Source organism: Colius striatus, chromosome 1, assembly GCF_028858725.1.
Source record: "Colius striatus isolate bColStr4 chromosome 1, bColStr4.1.hap1, whole genome shotgun sequence".
Classification (NCBI taxonomy): domain Eukaryota; kingdom Metazoa; phylum Chordata; class Aves; order Coliiformes; family Coliidae; genus Colius; species Colius striatus.
This window is the reverse complement of record NC_084759.1, coordinates 194,612,043-194,634,736: the sequence shown is the minus strand read 5'-3', so window position 1 is coordinate 194,634,736 and position 22,694 is coordinate 194,612,043. Positions and strand designations below refer to the sequence as shown.

The following is a 22,694-nucleotide window of genomic DNA, read 5'->3' as shown; positions in this document are numbered from 1 at the left end:
GAGTCCCAGACATCTAAACACAATAGCAGAATATTATCAGATCTCCCTAAGAAAAAAACAACACAACAAAAACCAAAAAACCCCTCTGTTAATTTATTATACAAATTAAAAATCAAAAACTATCACAGACCCATTTAGGTGGGATGCCTAATACATTCCATGGTATATTAAGCTCCTAAACTGTCATTTTCATTTTAAAGTAAATTATCCTTTTAGAGGCAAAGAGATTCCAGACTTTAAATACAAAATTCCTGATTTTAACAATTCAGGTACTAATAAACAAGAATAAACTAAAAAAAAAAAAAAAGGCTCTATTTAACAACTCTGAAATGGTAGGTTACAAACCCTAGGAAGGGTCAAATCTCTTTTAACAGCTTACTATGTTTTCATTAATTTATTAAAAAATCAACATTCAATAACAAACTTGGAATCAGAAGGGGAGGTTTGACTGTGTATATGCCATCTACCATACCTATTGTGAGCCTTGAAACTGGCAAGATGACAACTTTGATCAGACCTTAGGGTGTATTTGCTCAAGAAGGAACCCGAGGCACTTAATTTACAAGACCAATTAAATAAACTTTCAGAAAGACTTGGAAAAATTACAAGCAAACAGCAAATGGTCAAAAAAATCCCTTGATGGAAAATTACTGATCTTTTAGTTTCCCATCTTGACTCCTAATCATGAAATTCAGTAGTTAAATACAAAACACACAGCTGTGGCTGGAACTTTGATGACAGAAAGTAGAATTTGCAATTTAATCTTATACATGAAGCATTTAAATGGAATCTGGTGGTTAAGGCTCGTTTGTCCTTTTGGGTACTTCTTTGTTGTAGTTTTTTGTTTGTTTTAAAGCTTCATTCTTTTCTCAGTAAGCCTAATAACACTGGAGTGTGATTTTTCAAGCCATCACTTCAGATGTACTTTTTTAGATAAGTGAGAGTCAGTCCATCACTTGGATTTGACCTCTATGAAAGGCTAAAATGTCAGACTTCCATGAAAGGCCAAAATGTCAGTCTTTTATGAGCCTGTCTCAAGAATACTGTAAACATGCTGTGGTATCCAGCTAGTTTATGAAACCAGTCCAAAGTGTTTTCTACCCAGAGTGATGTGTATCCTTATTATTTTCTGAGATACTATTGTGAATTCTATTCTGGTTTTCATTTCACAAAGCTCTCAGGCATTTTTGAGGGAAATGACTTTTAAAAGGACAGCTTTGTATTGAATCCAGCTGAAGTGATGACCTACCATTTTCTGAATTTTATTTTTTTTTAAGTTCTGGGACAGAGTCCTCCTTTCAATGACCACATTGGCCTAAAATGTTCAAACACTGACTCCCATGAAAAGCATAGCATAAAAACCTCTGAAAGCAAAACAAAGGCTTGATGTTCTCTCTCTTTCTTTCTCCCTCCCTGTCCTTCATCTTCTCCCCTCCCCTTTGTACGCTGTAATTTTTCCAGTTCTCACCCCAGACATTTCCTTGCATTTCCATTCCAGAAACAGAGGACATTAGGACATTCACTGGAACATTCGTCTATTCGTACTCTGAGGACTGAAAGACCAATGCAAAGCTCTCCATGCTCAGCAACACCAAGAACTTTCACATATGTACAAAACACAGCATTCAGGAGAAGGTAATCTGCTTTCTCAGTGTCTAGCCTCATCCTCTTTAGTAAAGACAGAATGAATCCTCATTGAGCAATATATGTAAGCAGTTGTTCATACTATTTGTCATAAGATTCACATCCTGTCTTTGGGAGACTCAGTTTGGAAGATCTTATTCTCCAACTTGTATATATTTCCTGTAGGAAATCTATGTACATTTCTTGACCTGCCTATTTACCTTGTCCTGGATGCTGTGGCTTACACCAGCGTGAAACCTCTCCAAGAAGAAACAGACTGCTTCTTACTCAAAAATAACTGAACATGCTCATCTTGGAAAGCTATCAGCAGTGCCAGGCTGAGCAGACAGAGAAGTATGCAGTACAAACGATGACTAGAACATTTCTGGGAAAACAAGTACATAGACCCAAAGCCAAACCTGACAGATGACTGAAAGGGAAAAATGTTTCCAAGCAGTCTAGAGGAGACTATATATAATCCACACAACCTACCAGACAAAATTATTGGACTGTAAATGGTGACTCACTTTGTAGGGGTTAAGTTTGTTTTCAAATTTTCTACTCTCCTATCCGACACAAATTCTTTTTCCTTTTTAAAAGCTGTTTTTTAGGTTTGTGTTCTGGTAGATCTTTAACTATATCAAATGATATATACTGATATCTCTATGCCTGCTCCCTTAGAAAGAATTTGTGATGTGGCCATCTCAGTGTTCCATATGTTTTTTAAACAAAGTCACAGAAATTGAACTTCAGGTTGTAAAGTGGTGTTTCACTATACCATAATTAACTGCCTAATCCAGAGTATTTTAGTACATGCAAAATGTATGGCTGACACCTACCAGATGGATGACTTGTTTAGATATAAAAATATTGGTCTACACAAATTCTCACCTGCTCAGTAAGTAATATTGAGGTATTGCTGTACTTTTTACTCGTTTCAGATCCAAGGGTAACAAATCTTAAGAGAAAAAGAGTTAGTGAAATGCACCAAATTACAAGTTCCCAATTGTAGTGACAATCAAGGAAGATCTCATGCATGTGAAGCAGCTGAAAACAAAAGAGGAAAAAAAAATCTAAGTAATAATTACATTACAACATATAAAAATAATTACACATCTCTCCAACTTCAAGAAAAAATTCCAAGTAATTATCATATGGATTGGTTTTAGGCATAAGAGATTTTTTGAATCACAATTTAAAATCAACACTATGGCACAGATACGAGGTTTCAGAAAAGATATGGTCTGAAAGGCTCAATCAAAATTTAGACATCTTTTTTTTTAATATTCCTAAAGCAATAGGAAAACACATATACACTAAGGTGACTTTAAACTCGTGCAAAGACACTACATGGATAAAAAAACATACACTCAAATGTACTGAATTATATAGAGAATCAAATCCAAACAGAGTTCCTGCTAAACTATATTCTTATTAAAGATATAGAGTTAGTCACCAGGAAAACACATTAGCATTAACTATGTAAGAGAGTAGGAAAAAAAATTTCAACCAGAAGCCATTCAGAAGCTTCTCTGTATTCTGAAACAGAAATTCAAGTAAAAGTCTTAAGCTGGAAAAAACATCTTTAAACATAGATTTGCTTACTAAAAGATATTCCACTAGAGGGCAGGCCAATATAGCAACAGTCTTGTTTCTCACTAAAATCAAAAAGGTGAATTTCAACTGTCTTGCAAAAGTGTGTTTTGATGCAAAATGTTAGAAAGCCCCGTGTTCCAAAACCCACAAAGGAAAATGAAAGTGGGCACAGATTTTTAAAATCAAAACAACAAAAACATGTTAGGAATTATGCTATCAATAACTTTCTTTAGCTCTTGAAGAGCAATATTCTAAAGCAGATAAAATGAACAATACAAAATGAGACTTAAATCTTCTGAAAAGCTGTTAGCAGTTGTTACTCATTTTTCACTGTGGTCTTACAACTTAATGTGAATCACAATGCAAAACGCACTCCAAATTAAAACTATTTCGGTCATGGCTGTTTCTATCCAAGTAAGATTTCCTCACCTGTGCACAACAGATAAACACAACTGAGATAGTCAGTAGAAAGGCAGATGAAACTATTACATCAACTGAGCGTTGAGGACCTCGGCGCTGAAAATAAAGAATATACATCTATGTGAGTGAAAACCTACTCAATGAGCTTTGACATTTAGCACACCTAGTCAGACTCATACCCTGAACCTATGTTTCCCTATGGCTCACAATTTGTCAACCTAAGCTCCAAACACTATGCAAGATACTAATAATATGACTATATTTGAATGGCCCTAAAGGCACGTGAGATGAATTCAGATCCAAGAACGCAGGGAGAACTATGAGAAAATATTCACCCTTAGTTGAGTCAGCTCCTTCATGATGTGAGGTAACTTTCACTTAGGCAGCATTCCCTGACATAATAAATTTGATACAACTCTGGGCTTTAACCCCAAGTATCAAACCAGTACTAACAAAAGATATTTGGACACCAGATATCAACAGGACATCAAACTATGACTTCAGATGGTTGGTTGTCATGGTTTAGCAAGGAGCAGCTTTTGCTTTGTAACAGGGAGAGGGAGTTGCAGTGCAGACCTGGTAAAGAGATCTTAGACTCTCCCCCAGCTCTGGCTGGGCCAATCTGGCACCTCTGCAATCACTATTTAGGGAGAGGAATTTGAAGTGCTTGGCAGGAGGTGTAAGAATGATACAAGATGGAGGTGACCACGTGGATCCCACAGTCAGAGAAGGAGGAAGGAAGGAGGAGCACGAGACCAGAGACCCCTCTGCAAGCTGTGGTGAGAACGCAGGCTGTACCCCTGCAACCCATGGAGGGCAATGGCAGGACTGAGAGCCACCAGCCACCATGTGCTGGAGTGCAGGAGTGCACCTGGATGGGTGAGAGACTGTGTGAGGAGGCGGCCATGGCGCAGGCCATGCTGGAGAGCCTGCAGGCCACAGAGCAGACCCACACAAGAGGCGGACAAAAGCTGCAGCCTTTGGGATGAACAGACACAGGAGTAGCCCATGCAGGGCTGCTGGGTGTGTGAGGTACTCCACGGAGGAGAACGGAGGGTTGGTGTGGAGCCCACCTGACCTGAGGAGGGACAAACGGCAGAAGCTATCAAGAATAGACTGACTGAAACCCCCATTCCCTGCCCCTCTGGGCCGTTCAGTGGGGGAGGAGATAAAGATACCCGGATCAGGGCTCTGAGCCCGGGAAGAGGGGAGGGGTGGGGAGAAGGTGGTTGTACTCTTCATCGTTGTACCACTCTGTGTTGTTTTATGTTGGTTGAGTTTTGGGCTGTTTAATTATGTTTTAGTTGATGTTGCATTACATTTTTTTCTGTTTTCTTCCCCACGTGGAGAGTAGCCTGGTCTGTTTTGTCCTGAACCTTAAGCAGAAATTAAGCTCTCCCTGCCCTTTTGCAATTCTCAGGTCTTTGGTACTTGAGACTGATCAAGTCCCCTGATGGGCCTAAACCAAGACACTGGTACTTCATATTTTTTTGTTTCTTTTGACACAAAAATTGTACTTGTACATCATTGTCTCAAGTGAAACAAGAACAAGAAAGAAAATTGGGGAACAAACACACTTGTTTTGAAAGGTGTAATCTCACTGTTTTCAACTATTTTTTTCTTGCTAACTGGTACAATGAAATATTTCTACCCACTGAGCTTTTTCATCTTTTTAAAAAAATTAAACATCCTGTGCCACATTGAAACACAGAGATCACTAGAGAGATCTAAAGAGATTAGTCAAATATGACCTGAACACACAGCAGAGGTCTAGGAATGTCTTACAGAAAATACTTATGCATAATCTTTAGCTTCTGTCCTGCTTTACAAATTCCTTCTGTGTTAACGGCACTAACTGGTGAGGCTCTTACAATAAGGTACTGGCTGTATTATACTATTAGAATACCAGTCTTCCATCAACAGCATGAAATATTTTATATTAAAGTGACAGTAAAAATACATATGATGTTACCTTTAGATAGGACCTGAGAGAAAGCCACATTTTTATATTCTGTACTTTCTTCAAGCGGAAGTGAGGAACTTCTGATTTTTTTGCCCTTCTGGCAGATGTTAGATGACCAAAAAGTTTGGCAAAAAGTAGCCTCTGCAGAGTAGGAAAAAAAAATTACTTTAATTGTTACTTGATTTTCAAAGGCACTGACAAGAAAACAGAAAAAGCTTCACTTAATCTGTCAAAATAATACCAATGTGTCAGTGTAAATTAAAATATGTTCAATAGAGTGCAGAAATAAGAGCAGCGTGTTACCAAAGAGAGGAGATCATTACAAAGTTTTAAAAGTCTAATTACAAACAAAATTTAGCTACACTCTGAGTTATTTTCTTTTAATTTTATACAAGAGATCTGCTATGTTCTTAAACTTCAGGAGAAAAGTCAAACCTACTCTCTCAAATTTGAATTAGAGGCAGCCTGTATCACAGAACTTCCTTCCAACAGAAAGGACTATTAGAAGCAGTCCATTCCTATTCCACTGTATTAAATCACATATTTTGGCTACAGTTTCAGAAAAGTATAAAAACCTTTCTCTTGCAGACCATCTATAGCATGGACCATCTATAGTACAGACCATCTATAAGTATCTATACCCTGCAGCTAGTAAGGACCGATAGTGATAGTCTCTTAAAAATTTAAATTACAAAACCAAGCAATAAATTAGCAGGTATGTTACTTCAGATAGCAGTTCAAAGCTGGCAGGGCTCTTGGTTAGGGTCTAGACTGAGCTGCTTTGAATTAAACTGAAGGTTTTGAATGACACGCAGTAGGGGAACAACTGGAAACGTATAGAGTTCTTTTATTGAAACTCCTTCTCCTTGAAGAAAACTGAGACAAAGTGGGACACAACTAAGAGCTGTGTTACTGCATTGAATTAGAAATCTGAAATAAAAGATTCAAGTTTTCCTTGAGAAATGTCCTCCAGGAAAAAAAAAGGTTTAGCTACAGAGGCTGTATAGAGACTTCTGTCCATTGTAATTGAGTCATAGCCTAAACTTCAAGCCCACTTAAGTATTTGTCACAGTTGATGTATTAATAATAGTACGCTGAAGAAAACAAGTTTAAAATATCCAAAAAGTCAAAAAACCCCCCACAAACATTAAACCTTGTTTTGCTTTGGATGAAGTCTCTCAGTTTGCTATTCATACCTGTTTATATGTCCTCTCTGCTACACACAGTAGAAAAAAGAAAATCCACACTAGAGACACACGGACTACAAAGCTTATAATAACCATTGAGAGAACTAGAATGTCTCCATTTGATCCAAAGGCAGTCACACAAAGTTCAGTGGCAGAATGTGTAGCTAGTTGTTCCAAATCTTTAGCTTGGGAAAGTCGAAAAACAAATGGCATTAAACCCAAGACTAAAGATATGACGTTTCCAAAAATCTGATAACCGATTCCTGGTATGTAGCTGTTCACCTAAAGCCAAAAGAAAACGGGGTATATTTTTAACTTTGGAATTAAGTCAATAAATAAAGCGTTCATGTTACTGCCTTACTTTCACAAAGAACATTTTACAACCTGGTAAGTTTTATGAAACCTTCAGCCATGCAGCTCCACAATTTACTATTAAGAAAAAGGAAGTCTTCAAAGAGCACTTAATGTACAGGAATCAAATACAACAAATCATTTAAAAACCCAACAACATTGCAGTTAAAAGACTCCAGTGCACATTCTTTATTAAAAATTCATTCAACACTTAGCTAGCAAAGTGTGCCCATCAGACAGTGTTGCTTACATCCTGGATGTTGTATTGTGTTTTGCTTTTAGGTATTGTATTTTTTTTAAGGAATCAAAGCATTCGCAGTTCTTACAGGACTGGAGTTCAGTTGTGCTGGCTATGGCTTTAGGTTTACTTTTCCTGAGGATTACACCTAAAACTGTATAATCTCTGAGTCCGGTACAAAGACCTGAACTAAGTTTGTGAATACATTGCTTTTTAACAAGTTGGAGATGCTAAGTATCAACTTGTCAGAATTAGTGATAGTTTTTTTAAGCTATGCTAGGATTTTATGTTCAACTCCATAAAATGTCTACACTGTCTATATTGAAAAAGAGTATTACATTAATGAAATATTTGCCCAACTGTTTCCTGAACAGGGAGTACTAGGAAAAAGGGAAAACTAGTGGGACATCCCACTCATCCACTTCCTAAAGAGAAAAGTTTTATTTCTTTTCCAATTTCAGCACCCAGTTACTCAGATCTGTATATTCCTAAGCCAACATATTAGTTGTTCATTGGAATCAAGGAGATAAATAAGAATATTCACAGATGTAACCCTTCAGAACAACAAAACAAAGGTTGGCTATGTTAGTAACCACCTAACAATGCAAATACATTTTATTGTCCCAACACTTAGGATTTGGTAGCTCTTTCACCTGTTAGTAACAAGTAAATGAGTGACGTAAACCACAGAACTATGAGGTCAGCACATATATCTTAAAAAAAACCAAAAAAATCCCAAACTAACAGAAACCAAGATTTTTTTGGTAGTGCTTAGACATCTAAATAAAACATTTACATGGAGTAAAAAGGCTACTCACCCTGTTCATTATCATACCACTGATTTCAAGCACAGACATATCTGCTTTCTTGCAGTCATTACCCTCCCATACAATTGCACTTATTTTTTCTAGTCCTGGATTCAAACTGTGGACCCAAGGCAAATGACTCTGGGGAAGACAAGGAATATATTCCATCAGAGATATAAATATACCGTCATGTCAATATGCTTACAAAAAATGCTTTAGACTGATACAAATATTGGTTTACAGCATTTACTTCTACTACGTTAACCATATTCCTCAAGATCATCCATGCTTTTTCCCGTTCCAACAAATAGCTGTGAGCATAGAGATCTCTCATTCCTCATACTTCATTTTCTAATAGTGTTGAGTTCTTGCAGTTGAGGATTAATTGGCTTCTTTTTTGCTCAAACATATCAGAAGAGAGGGGTATGAAAGCAAAGACCTACTTATAAGTCATCTTTAACTTTGCTACATGTTTAGTAGAACATTTTACTTTTCTAATTTTTCCCCCTACCACTCTGAAAAGTACTCTTTTTTTTTAAATCTGCTTTAATGATATTTCTGTATTTTACAACCCTTGTGACAGATAGAAAGACCCCCCATGCTAACTGCATCTGGTAAAACTCAGAGACAGCAGTAAGAGTCTAATCAATCCATGCTACTCCCGTGAGCCTAGCAGTCCCAGCCTGATCTACTGAATGTACTTACGGTTGCAGCACCTTTACTCTAAACAGAGAGATAAGTAACAAGTGAAGGATCTGGAAAAAAGCTGAGGCAATAAGTTTGGCTCCAGCCATTTCCTGACTTCCCTCAGCCCTCTCATTCCACTCCCATTCAAATGATTAATATTGCTCTCAACTCTGCCTGCTCAGCCAGCACTGTGCACATTAGAAGTGGTGGTGGTGTGGGGGGATGTAAGGGATAATTTAAAAAATTTAATTTATCATTGGTTAGCAGTAAAGTTTTTTAATTTATTACTTCACAGAATCATCGAATGGTAGAGGTTGGAAGGGACCTTTAGAGATCATCTAGTCCAACCCCCCTGCAGAAGCAGCTTCACCTAGATCAGGTCACATAGGAATGTGTCCAGGTGGGTCATTCTTCATCTCCAAGGAAGGAGCCTCCACAACCCTTCTGGGCAGCCTGTGCCAGGGCTCCCTCACCCTCACAGTGAAATAGGTTTTTCTTATATTTCAGGGGAACTTTTTGTGTTCCAGCTTCATCCCATTGCCCCTTGTCCTGTTGCTAGCTACTATAGAAAAAAGGGATGTCCCAACCTCCTGACACCCACCATTTAGATATTTGTAAATATTAATAAGATCCCCCCTCAGTCTTCTCTTTTCTAGACTAAACAGCCCCAGTTCCCGTAGTCTTTCCTCATATGGAAGATGTTTTATACCCTTGATCATCTTGGTGGCCCTGTGTTGAGACTCTCTGCAGAAATTCTCTGTCCCTCTTTAGGAGCCCAGAACTGGACACAGGACTCCAGATGAGGCCTCACCAGGGCAGAGTAGAGGGGGAACAGAACCTCCCTCGACCTGCTGCCCACGCTCTTCTTGATCCATCCCAGGATGCCATTGGCCTTCTTGGCCATGAGGGCACATTGCTGGCTCATGGTTACTTTATTATTAATCAGGACTCTCAGGTCTGTCTCAACAAAGCTGCTCTCCAGCAGTTCGATCCCCAGCTTGTACTGGTGCATGGGGTTGTTCCTTCCCAGATCAGGACTCTGCACTGTCCTTGTTGAACCTCATGAGGTTCCTCTCTGCCCAACTCTCAAGCCAGTCAAGATCCCGCTGAATGGCAGCACAGCCTCTGGGGAATCATTACTTGTGGTTCAGTATTTATCTGAAAGCTCTGTGTTCTGCTAAGTACCAATTATCTCACTTTTTTTTTTTTTGCATTGAATGAAAAAATGCTTTACACTATTCAACGCAAGTATCACTTGCAGGACTTTGCTAAGCACAGACTTCCAAGGTCTCCCTCTAGAGGGAGTATCAACACCAAGAGATAAAAACTAAACCTACAAACAGAAACACACTCAGCTGTAGAAAAACTAAGCCAATGCATACACCAAAATTCACCTCCCTATTGTAAGGCTTCCATTTTAATTTTTATCTGGAATGTAAGCAAGAAGAACAAAAAACAAATCAAAAAGGACACGTACATGAAATCCAGACTGCCACCTCTTTTGGGTCAAGGGGTGGAGCTGTGTAAAATCAACAAATGTGCTGTTTTCAATTCTGGTTGTGAGTGAAGAGCCTGTCTTTTGTCATTCTTCTCCTTCACTAGTATTACTGCTATCTCTTGAATGGAATTCCTTAGTACTCATGATGTACACCAAAAGTGCTACCCTTATCTATAAGAATGTTTCACACTGTCTCCACCTCTTTACTTGAATGCTTCGAATTAGCAATGCAAATAATATGCAATTTAAAGATAAGACTTGATAACAAATGCAAATAGCTCTGTGACATCTGAATGGATTTTATCAAATGAAAACTAATACTTGGTGGTTAATGATCAAGCATTAACAATGAATTCTGTCCAACATTATCTCTAGGTAGACTGCCTTTGAAGTGTTGCCCAGTAAACACAGGAATTTTCACAGATGACTGCCTATATGTTGCTACAGAATTAAGGAAGGGAAGTAAAATTATTATCTTTAATGCAGAAATATTATACCTAAATAGAATTTAGACATGTATCATACTCATCATATATATGTACATTATTTATACCCACATATAACATTGGGCACTACGTATGTTATCTTTCTGTTTCTGTTTTAATATGTACGCTTACATATCAGCAGACAGAAAGATGTCTGAGATGTGTTCACAAAAAAGTAATTTCACTAGAGAAAAAAAAAGGTGGGGAAGTGGGGGAGGGGCAGTCAGAACCGCAGAGGAAACCAAAATCGATCATTACGTCAAGCAAGTAACTCCACCTAAGAGTTAAGCACTCAAATTATTCTGTAGGCTATTTCAGTATGTTGTCACATCATCTTCATTTGACAAATAAATGACTGAGTAGCAGAAATCAATTTTTCCACACCAAATCACATCAGCTTTGTTACTTTCATTTAATACAGAGTTCTTTCTCTCGGGCCTCCTGACAGATGATAAAGTTAATGACACTGAACTTGTGTGTAGTGTAAAAAAAAAAATCAAAACTGGTGGATATCAACCTGATGAAATGGGTCATCTCTATATTCTTTCTTCACAGATGGATTCACTTGAGGGCTTTCTACATCTGTCTCACTGGTACAGGAGGAGTGGCACTCTGCACAGTGTAAGAGGTCCTCCCACAGCACATCTTCAGTTTCCGATTCTGGTCTCGCACTCTCAGAGTCTTGTCTGGAGCTTGAACACCGAGAACTGCAGCTTGTACCTGATTTAGGTATATCCTGAAATTAAAACATGCACTGGAATTAATACAGCTTTTCTGTTCTATGTTGCTTCCTGGCAGAACAGTTACAAAATTCAAACTACTGAATTCACATTCAGCTGGTTTTCTTTATGTTCCAGTCCTCTCCATCAGAATGTTCCTCATGTTCCTTATCATCAGAATTACATATTTATTGAAGGTGTATACAATAAACTTTAACAGTAATTATCAAGCCACAGATTCCAAATATGCCTCAAACTTCTGATTTGTAAATTATGAATTAAATTTCTTTTAAAATACCCTACAGCTTCATTATTTTAGTGAAAACGTGAAAGACACAAATGAGGCTTAAAGCCATATACACCAGACTGAAATTATGTGACAGGGTAAGAAAAGCAGCATTCATAAAATATTCTATGTTATTTTGACATTTTTATTTTTTCTCTTTAGTTGTTTGAGAAGAAGTACTTTAGCTACTTATTAACTTCTCCATACAGTAAGGAATTCTTTCTCTAAAAAGGGCAAGGCCCTGGGGGAAGAAGAGACAGATATTTCTAGTCATTCAAGACCTGACGCAATCACAAACAGCCTTTCAAGCAATTAATTAGCTTTGAAAGAAAGCTTGATATGTTTTAGAAGTACATTTCTAAATATATGAGCCTGTAGTAAAATAACTCTCTAAGTTAGATCACAAACCGCACTGCTCTGCTCTTACTATTAAAGCTCTTTCTCAAAAATAGAGTTGTTTGAAGATAGTTACACATCAGGTGTACAGACAAAAAAAATAAGTATGAGTATATATAGCTAATGCTAGCTATGTGTGTAATATACACAGTCATACATGAAATTATCATTATTTTAAACATACTGTACTGAAGAAATGAGCATGCCTTATCGTGTTCAAATTTTACCTATATCTTAGATCAAGAAAGAAAAATATTAAGTTTGGGACATATCGAACTCCCCATGCATACATATGAAATAACATAATGTTGTCTTCAGAACAAGAATGCAGAGCTTTAAAATACTTTCTACCGTCAGGGACTTCACTTCCTCTCAGACAAGTAAGTAGCCTTAAAAGCAGTATCACTGTACTTATTGCCATCCTACAACAATTTCTGTTACCTCGGAACATAAAATTCCTTTTTGTGTTCTTAGTTCCTCTCAAGAATATACACAATTTTTACTCTTAAAAAAAAATTAAAAAAAAAAAAATCAAGTGATGTCTCAGCAGAGCTGCTAATTTGGTAATGCATTACACATTATATTATCTGAAGAAATGTTCTTTGTGAAAATCATGCTTAATGTATTTTATGCAAGCAATTTTGTACAGAAATATTTAGAAGAAAACCGGCCTGATCTTTCTCTTTGTAAAAGAAAGAGAGAGGTAACATCAAAGAAGAAAGAGTCTGAACTATTTTTTTCCCTTTTGAATAGGTATCTTTTATTTATAGAAAGCAGTCGCTACTGGGAACCATTGAGTTCTGAAGTTAATAAAGTCAAAACATTAAAAAATTCACTCAAACATCAATAAAGTTGACAAGCAAACATGAAGATAAAACGTAGGAGAGAAGTTGAGAGTATATCCACTGACTTCACTAGTTGATTCTTTTTTTAATACAAAGCAAGCTTTCACAGATTTGAAACCTATTGTTTCATTTCCTTTGTAATCACATGGGGGAGGCAAGTTGGTAACAACACAGACAAACTTCCTCTTTCATGGCATCAGTCAGATAAATAAACAGGGAGTAAGTGTAAAATACTACTGTCAAAGCTACAGGCAGATCAAATTTAGTCTCTTTGGTTTCTTCTGATATTCCCAGAGTCTCCCCTAGCTCTGAAGCACTCTGTGCAAGAGAAAATAGAATTCAGCTAAAAAAAAAAAATTACTTTAATTATGTGTTTCTGCTTCCTCTTATCAAGCACTACCAGCTGTGCAAATATACAGCCAAGAAATACCTTCTGCGATATGAAACAAACTGTTCAAAGTATCAACCTATAAGGCATTAAATACTCAAATCATTTTGCCTTCTGGATCATTTGAATCAAAATCTGTGAGAAATAAAGAACAGAAGACAATCCAAAGCATCAACTTCAAGGTTTTGCAATTTTTATCAGAGAAAGCAGTATCAGAACCCTCTAAGGAGTAGGTCCATAGATGGTCTATAGATCAAGCAGAAAGCTTACTCGTGAGCCTCTGCCTACTAAACCCATCTGTAAGTAGACTTTTTCAGAGATGAAATTATTCTTTACACTCTTTTTTCATAGCCCTAGTGAAAAAAGTGGTAATACAGCCTTTAGGGAAAAAAGTTCTATAACTGTTAAGTTACATACTAAATTATTAGCAAAAAAGAGCATAATTTCTTTAAAATTATAGATTAATAAATTTAAGCACGATAACAGATTCTAAGCTAAGATTTCATCAAGACTCTTTACATTTCAGTATTTTATGTGTTAACAATTTTGTTGAGATTTCATGACAATGTTTTAAATGAATGTTTCAATAAATATGAGGGAATGAAACCTCAGAGGCAGAGTCAATTAGGTTTCTCCACAAGAAGGTGAGTGAATCCAAAATATTAACTAAATGGAGAGAAACAGCATCACTATCATGATGAAAATTTGCATATTGTCAATTACTACTGCCTCTGTAACAAATCAGGTTCTGGAGGAGATAAACAGTGTCAAAAAATACAGCAACAGAGTTGGCCATAGACTGATGTAAGATCTACAGAATATATTTTAGGATCCTTACAACGAAAAGAAAAATAGGCTGACCTTCAAACCAACTAAATCAAAATCTCTTCATTTCAAAACTCATCTTAAAAATAATCCCACCAAAAAATCTCTATCCTCCACTGGCATGACTCCCAGTAGACTCCTAAAATCCAATATAGCAGAAAAAAAGCTTGAGGAAAAATGTATCTATTCAATATAAACCAAGAGGTTTTGATCATTTACAGAAAAGCAACAATGGAAAAGAACATACCTCCAGAGGATAGTGTTTCTTATAATGGTGAGATTTCCTGTTTCGAAGTGTACAATCACTACAAGCGCGTTCTGCATTGCGGCGTAAAGAATAGCCCGTTTCAGGTCCTTCCTCGCTAGAAACTTCATCTGATAAATTTGTCACAGTCCTTTGAGTATCCTAGTGCAAAAATATAGTATTAGTAAGACATACACTCATACTTAATGGGTCTGGTTCTCAATTACTAAAATAAAATTTCTCTCTGCAATGTTACTACCTGTGCTCAGTTACATCAGATACTAAAGTGTTTCCAATCATCAAAATCAAGTAGTATAGCAGGAATTATAAATAAATTTTCTCAGATGATGACAAGCTAGTTCATATTAAAGAACAAATCTGATATTTTTATTTTAAATGCAATTTTGTCTAAACTGAACCTACCAAGAAAGGTCTATAGGGAATATATCCAGAATATTTGAGAAAAAGTCCCAAAACACAACAAGCTCCACCAAAACTGTGACAACAGACACTATAACATTGAGCTGTCAACACATACAATGCAAAACTAACATTTGCTGCTTCTTCCACTGATAAGGTGCTAAAGATTGCATGTAGAATACACAGATTCTACATGTATTCCATTTTCCATTTTCTAATGTATTCCATTTTCCATTTCCATTATTTTAAACTAAAGTAGCTCTTACAGAAACAAAACATTCATCTGTCATAAATATTTTTTTGTATATTCTCATTTATGAGATTCAGATAGTACCCTGTAAAGTTCCCTTTGGAGTCTTCCTATCATCAATGAAATATTAAAAGGACAAAAATAACAGCTTTTTTCAATGAATACAACAAATCTTTTCCTCTCCCGCACAGCTCGCATCATTCTCTCTTCCATAATGAACTCTGTTTTCAAAGATGCTTCAAGGTGAGGTTACTTCACATTAAAAGATGAGTTGCACAGAGAAAGAAGGAAAAGTGGAACAGTTTGGGGTGTATTATCTATTAATTTTGGCAGTGGCCCTAAAATGTATTGATTGTTTTTGAAGGAAGAGATGAGAAGAAGAGGAGCCTATTCTGTCCTCTTCTGACTTCTCTTTCATGTGAGTGCACATAGACAACATCTCATCCACTCTATCAAATAAACTTAAAACTCTTTAAAATTACTTTTTTATTTAAAATCCTTGATTTGTTGAATTTAAATCAAGAATGGAAAATAAAGACAACCACACCTCATTTGCTATCACTGCTGAGAAAGAACCTGCTACAGAGCAACAGAATGAATTCTTGCCCTGAGATGAACTTTCATCACCTTGATTCTGAGATAATCATATAGATCTTTAAGAGGTTGTTAAATAATTTGGCTATGATATTCCACAAAGAATGTCTTCCCTTTATAAAAATGTGTACTTGTAGACTTCCAGTAGAAGAATCTTTCCCTTTGATGTTATCATGGAAAAATTGCTATGAATGATCACCAATGATCAATCACTATAATCACAATACTAGTGACACAGAGTCAAGTATAAGAGCTGTAATGGCAGTCAATATAAGTTCAAATGCCAATAAGACAGGCAGGAAAAATGTTTTGGAAAAGTTATTCCATAGAACAGTAAGGTGAAAATAGGATAACCAGAAGACAATCATATCCAGCCAAAATAAAAGTTCTACTTTCTTCTATGATCGTTTCCTATGCTTCCATCTCATCCCTGTTCCTCACTATAGAGTTCTGCCTACTTCACTGAGAGGGAAATAATGCTTTCCACATCTTCTACAGAGATCAATTTAAAAAAAAAAAAAGAAGAAAGGAAAAGTAAGATGATTCATAGTTAAATATGCTCAGAATTATTTAAAAATTACAAACTGTAAGTAATCAAAAATTTGCTCCAATTTTTCGTGGAGATAGACCTGTGCCCAGAGTACTGCTGTGGCAGAAAAAGGTACAGTGTGTTTAGTTGATCTGAAAAAACACCAAGATGAAAGACAGTACAGAAATTTGTGCCTTGAAACACCAAATGGCAAAGAATGCTTGGATGTCTGTCATGTCTTACAAGAAAAAGGAAAGGCTAGGAACATAAGAATGAAATAAGAAGACAATGTAATTTTTGGCCTCAGGACCCTGAGCCTAATTTAATTTTACATCTATTTGAAAGATAAAGTAGATGAGAATGCATCAAAATCATAATAAAAATCCACCTCCTATTAATTGACAAATTAGTAATCCCGCTTTCAAAGGATCAAAGCACACTTACTTTGTGATGACTCTGATTGCTGAAGGCATCTCTCACTGTTGCAGTGCTCCACCCTGACTCTTCTGGCTTAATCACTTCACATCGACGTTCATGGGCCTGAATATATTCTTCATTGCTTTTACCTGTCTTTTTCCCATCAAGGGACACGTAGCCATTATCAGTTTCAGTGGATTTATCTATTGAGTTTTTTGCTTTCTTAGATCTATATTTGAAACAAATACATGTATTAAATTAATGATTCAGTTTTCCTCCAGTTTAAATCCTGCTTATACCTCTCAAGTTATGTTTTAGTTTTACTAAGAGGACCACCAACCAGTAATAATAACATTTGGCACAATATTTGTAAATATTTCATCTACTAAAACAAATAAACTGTCAGTATCTGAAAGAAAAGGAAAAGGCTATCAAAAGAAAAGGAAACCTATGTTTTAAAACTGAAATTTCACAACTTTTACAATAGAACCACAAGCCTCAAATTTAAGAAACTTCTCTGTATTAACAAATAAAGGTATGCTAAATTTCTTTAAGTGTTAGTAATTCAAAGTAAGCGTGCCATGTCCTGAAGCTGCAAACAAACATGCTGTTTAGCACCCTGTACAGATTTGTTGTTGTTTTAAATACACTCTGCTTATTGACAACTACACTAAACAGAAGTGATTTACCCTTTCCATATTATCCACTACATCCCGGAAACATATTTCCATTTATCTTAAAAACACAATAAGCTTGTTTTCAAATCATAAAATAAGTTTTAAGAATAATAATACCAAAGTATAACTCATAAGACTACTAACATTGATGAACAGCATTCCATAACATTCTCTAAAGGCCCTTATCTAGTCAATAGATGTAGTAGCAAGAATATCTAATGCCAGAAAAAGGCCTTCTTGAAGCACAATTACACTTCCAAGTTAGAAAGTCCAGTCAATGAAAGAATGAAAAGGAACAGCAGCTTGCTACCTTATCCATAGAGACTGCTTTAAGTCTTGGGTTAAGCTTCTGTATTCTCAAAGTAAACAATGGGAAAATAAAAAAAATCAGAAAATCGGTGATTATGTTGTATTTATTATATTTTGTTTGTTAGATTCCCAGAAAACTTGTAAGGGGAAAAAAAAAAGTTGTTATAAACAAGGTTTCTATTTTTTAAAAAAATTATTAAAAGCAGACCACTGGTCATAGGTCATAGAACTATCAAGAATCTGTTCAATTGATCTTGTGCTCCTACATGGGCGTATGCGTTGCCTTTCTCTTTAAGGAGTGAGGTGTTCTGTGAGAGCTTGGATTACACAAAGATTAAATTCCTCTTCAATATGTACATCAAACAAATTGGGCAAATTGGGGTAGTTGCCTTACATTCTTCCCAAGGTAAGGTATTCCACATATACAGAGAAGACCTAAACACCAATGAAATGGCTAGGGAGAGCTGGATAAAACAGAAAAATCCAAAAAGGAACAATTCACTTGTTGGAATGCAGACAAAATAATGAAGAGATAAGATAATGTTACTACGGTGTTTCATCCGCCTTTCCTGTCTTTAATCTCATTCCACCTCCCTTCACTCTTTTCTGGAGAAAAGGTAACGGATGCTTTTTTTTAAAAGTCAAAGTAACTGCACTTCATGGCTTTTGTAGGAACCACTTGTAGGAACCTCCAGAACTCACTTACTATTACTTTATTTCTAAACGAGTATAAAATCAGCAGAAACACTTTCAGTAGTTATCATATATATGCATGAACTCATGGTTATTATAAGCTTACAAAAGTAGAGACAGTAAGATGTTTTGGCATGTGTTTTGTGATGGAGAAGGAGTTAAGTCAGTATCCTGTTTGCAGATTATCAATGTGCTAGCTCACTGTGTATACAGAGTTTTAATTTTTTAAGTCCATTAAGAAGATCATTTAAAACATTACCAAGGCTTTGGACGAAAAGGTCAAATTAGCAACAGTACACGTTAGAATTTTTTTCTCTGCTGGTCCATAATGTTATTGTGTGTTAATTTAATGAAGATAAGACAACTGAAGAAACAGAAAGCTTAAGCTTACTATTGAATGGTAAAATATGCCTTCCACTGCTGGAATAAAGCAAGTATTGGCCTTTCAGTGGCAACTCATTGTGAAACTCCAGGAAGCTCCGTTGCGAGTACTAAGGAAGTAGCACTACCACTAAATTATCTGCAAGAAGCAGGAACCCAGAGAGGCCAGTTTTTAATCCATTAAATATACTTCTATCACTTTTTAAAAACTTTTTAACAGTGCAAAAGAGAATGCAGTTCTCGTATACATGCACACATATCTAGTTAGAAAGAATCACTCCACCACTTACTAAGCTATATGAATGGAATGACAGAGCAACTCTTCCAAGTTTGATTTGATTTGAGAAGTTTCCTACCAGGAAAAAGTAGCCTCAAACAGTTGATCAGGGATGGATAAGAGGAAAACAGAATGCATGTATGTATCATTTGTTCAGATAGGACTTCACCACTCAAGCAAAGTTCAAGTGCTAAAACTGCAAGACAAATACTAGTCTGATATTATTTTGAAAAACACATAACTTGACTGAAATCTTTGGTTTGTACTTTAGAAAGAAATTAAAGTTATTTTTTATAAGAATCCCTAAATTTAAGTGTAAGCCTTGAGACAGAAAAGCGTAATTTTGAGCTTTAAAAGTTAGGCTCTCATGTACTACAATGTCTTTAAAGAAAAAACAATAACAAAAAAGAACAATATTTCTTTAGCTGACAGAAATGTATATTTTCCCAGAATTACTGTATGTGTAAATTATTAATCATTTTTTAAAATGTCATGCTAGAATTAAAAGTATTTAACAGCAAGACAAGCAACACCATGAATAAATCTAAGGTCTTAAAAAGTCTGAACATAAGCAAAAGCTAAGTCAGGAATTACTATCAGTCTTATTCACGTATTAGCTAAAGATAATATTAAAGAAGATTTAGGGCAAGTTTCTGGAAGAATAAAGATACTACCAAATATTCTATTTCCATGTATTTTCAGTGTGTTGGTCAAAAAACCCTTTTCTTTTAAAGAAAGTACAATTCTAAGATTTCCCTAAATGCAGTAAGGACATAAAGTCCCAAATCGGCACTATATTCTGATTATCTATTTGGATACTACTCTCTTTTCCAGTAAACTAATTGTAGAAACCTAGAATGGCAGGATTGGAAGGGACCTTTAGAGATCATGTAGTCCAACCCCTCTGCAGAAGCAGGTCCATCTAGATCAGGTCACATAGGAACGTGTATTTTCTAAATTGCCTATGTTGGATTAAAATTTAGAACGATATTTTATTTGTCACACTGAGTTCTGCCTTTCAAAAGGACATTTATTGAATACAAAGTTTCAGATTACCAATGTCCTGAGTGTAGGGAAATGCTCTAGGTACACAGGGTCCTGCCCTAAAGCAAATAATTTCTGAGGTCAATTTTGAAACTATGCATTTAAGACCTATATTTAATACCCTGGAAAATGGTATCTCAAGGTTTAATATATGTTAAAAATTGCTGTAAATAAACACTAATGAGATGTTCTAACATGCTTATTTAAAGAGCTTCAAGATATGTCTTAATGAAACAGAACAGATGTCACTACACAGCTTCCTTGCACTGAGGTTTCGTAAGATTTTCTTCAGCAACATCATCAAGTAGCCAAGGTACTCCATGCTGCACACCTGCTTACTTATTCCCAGCCCCACTCTGTCATCCCACTGGGCTGACAGAACTGTTTGCATTACCATGAAAAAAATAACATGAAAAAACTAATCTGTATGATCTTCTGGAAAAAAGGGTTATTTTTCAGTCAGATGAATTCCTGATATGTTTTGTATGGCTCCAGACATACAAACAACTATGTCTCTGTAATTGAAGTGGTAACTTAGGGCTACTTACAGGTTTCTCAGACCCTCTGTGCTCTTTATCCTTTGAAAATACTGTATATACCAAGTAGTCATCATTGAGGCTTAACATCTCTCTCTCTCTCTCTCTCTCTCTATATATATATATATATATATGTATATATATACATACACACACACTACCTCTCACTAAATGGTTTAAACAAGTCCTTAGAGCAAGTTCCACACAGCCCTTCTCAATGAAAAACAACTCAGACTAATTTGGGGGGAGGAATCTTCAAACACTCCTTATTGCAGAACAATATCCTCAATGAACAGAAAACATTCACAAGATAACCCTCCAAACATACCAGAAAGTAATGCATACAGACACAAAGCACAGCAGTAGTGTCTATTATTACGACTCAGTTTCTCAAAGCAAACTTAAACCATAAAGGAAGAACTCAAATGATCTCTCCACTTGCAATATTTTTAAACATTTTAAAAATTTCTCCAGAGTTCCACCTAGATAGTCACAGAATGTAACAAAACCACTGGTAAGCTTATCTTATGTTAACAGCACGTATCACAAGTATGACAGACATGTTAGTGTTCCCATACTTAAGATGCAGCATGCAAAACAAAACATCAGTGTAACAACTTGCAGTATCTCTTTTCTCAACTTCATACTGTTTTAAGAGCATATGTTCTCGTTAATAAATGCTGATACACAGCACTGGCAATGCTGTGTGCACAGCACCTCTTGAACACAGTCTTCTACAGAATGTATTTTTAAAAAGATTAATCACCCACTGCATTACAGATCAATCATTTGCAAAACAGCTCTGGAATGCAACACATTTAGATGTTTCTTCCAATTACTGGAAAATATATTTTCAAAGTATATTTATAAGCTAAATATTGTGTCTTTTTGAATCCTGAAGGCTTTTCCTTCAGAAAAAGGGTGTGATTTGATGACAGTGGGAGTTCAATAACCATTCTCTCAGAGTAATAAGTAGCTAATGCAAAAAGTAAAACTTAAAAGAGTTGAATTTTCTCATTGGGTTACAACTGAGAAACTGAGATGGTTTGTTCCTGCTAATCCACAAAGAGTACTCCTACATCAAAATATAATTTAACTAAAAGTTAATTTGATATCTTTTCAAAACTATTGCATCAGCATTTGCAAGTCAAGAAACAACACAAGAGGAGATGTTCAAATACTGAGACGAGCTTAGAATGAAGAAAAAAAAACTAGATCAACAAATGTTTAATCATTACATCAATGTTTACTTATTCAGAAAAGGGATAGTGCATCTCTAACACATATGTAGCCTTGAATAAATACAAACCCTGATAAAAAGAAAGCAGCATGCCAGATATCTCTGAAGACAGCGCCAATACTGCAAGAGGTGCTTGTACCGTAGCTCTGCACTGTTCCCTCCTGTGTGTTATCTGTGGTACTAGAGCCATCGCCTTCCCTATGTACTTCCAAATGTGCTGCTTTCCTTAATTTCCTTCATCAGAAGAGATTAAAATTGGAAGGTAGCTTTATAAGTGCAATCTACTAGTTCTACAATGTGTTCAGCAGTTTAAACATGCAAAACCAACAAGATTTCAAAATATTTTACTAAAGCTTAATCATCTCAATTTAATAAACTCCATTTAATAAAACTAAGCATATCAACTCATTATGCACACTTAAACCCAAACAACATTTCACCTCATTATCAGAGGCTTAGGCCTGCAAAATTCACTCCTGCAGGTTTTCCCATTTTAATGGGAGAATTCACTGTAGCAAACCATGCTCAGTGAAGTACTGGAAGACTTAAATTCTACACTTCCAATAGTGTCTCCTTTAATGTATTTTTCCCACAGAGATCACTAGTCAGTATTGCAGAGAGTTCTAAAACTTAATTTGCAGTAATATAAATACTGTCACTCTACCACTATTCAAATAAAAACTGTTTTGAGGCAAAATGGCAGATTCAATGCATTTAAATTCAATAAAACAATGCATAAATTAGTCAAAGAATAACGTTAAAGAGAGCAT

General features: G+C 36.0%; 1 protein-coding gene across 6 annotated transcripts in view; it reads right to left on the bottom strand.

Annotated features, from left to right (window-relative positions):
- Positions 1-22,694, bottom strand: part of PHTF2 (putative homeodomain transcription factor 2) — a 63,286-nt gene that overhangs the window by 5,628 nt on the left and 34,964 nt on the right. For 5 of the 6 annotated variants that reach the window (XM_062019602.1, XM_062019609.1, XM_062019606.1 and 2 more), the window contains 9 exons: positions 21,994-22,158; positions 16,795-16,996; positions 14,561-14,719; positions 11,372-11,590; positions 8,197-8,325; positions 6,799-7,071; positions 5,612-5,743; positions 3,649-3,735; positions 2,515-2,670 (listed from right to left, as the gene is read on the bottom strand). In XM_062019602.1, the coding sequence (XP_061875586.1) occupies positions 2,515-2,670; positions 3,649-3,735; positions 5,612-5,743; positions 6,799-7,071; positions 8,197-8,325; positions 11,372-11,590; positions 14,561-14,719; positions 16,795-16,996; positions 21,994-22,158 (1,522 nt within the window). The remainder of the gene's footprint in view (positions 1-2,514; positions 2,671-3,648; positions 3,736-5,611; positions 5,744-6,798; positions 7,072-8,196; positions 8,326-11,371; positions 11,591-14,560; positions 14,720-16,794; positions 16,997-21,993; positions 22,159-22,694) is intronic. The other variant, XM_062019616.1, reaches the window with a different exon arrangement.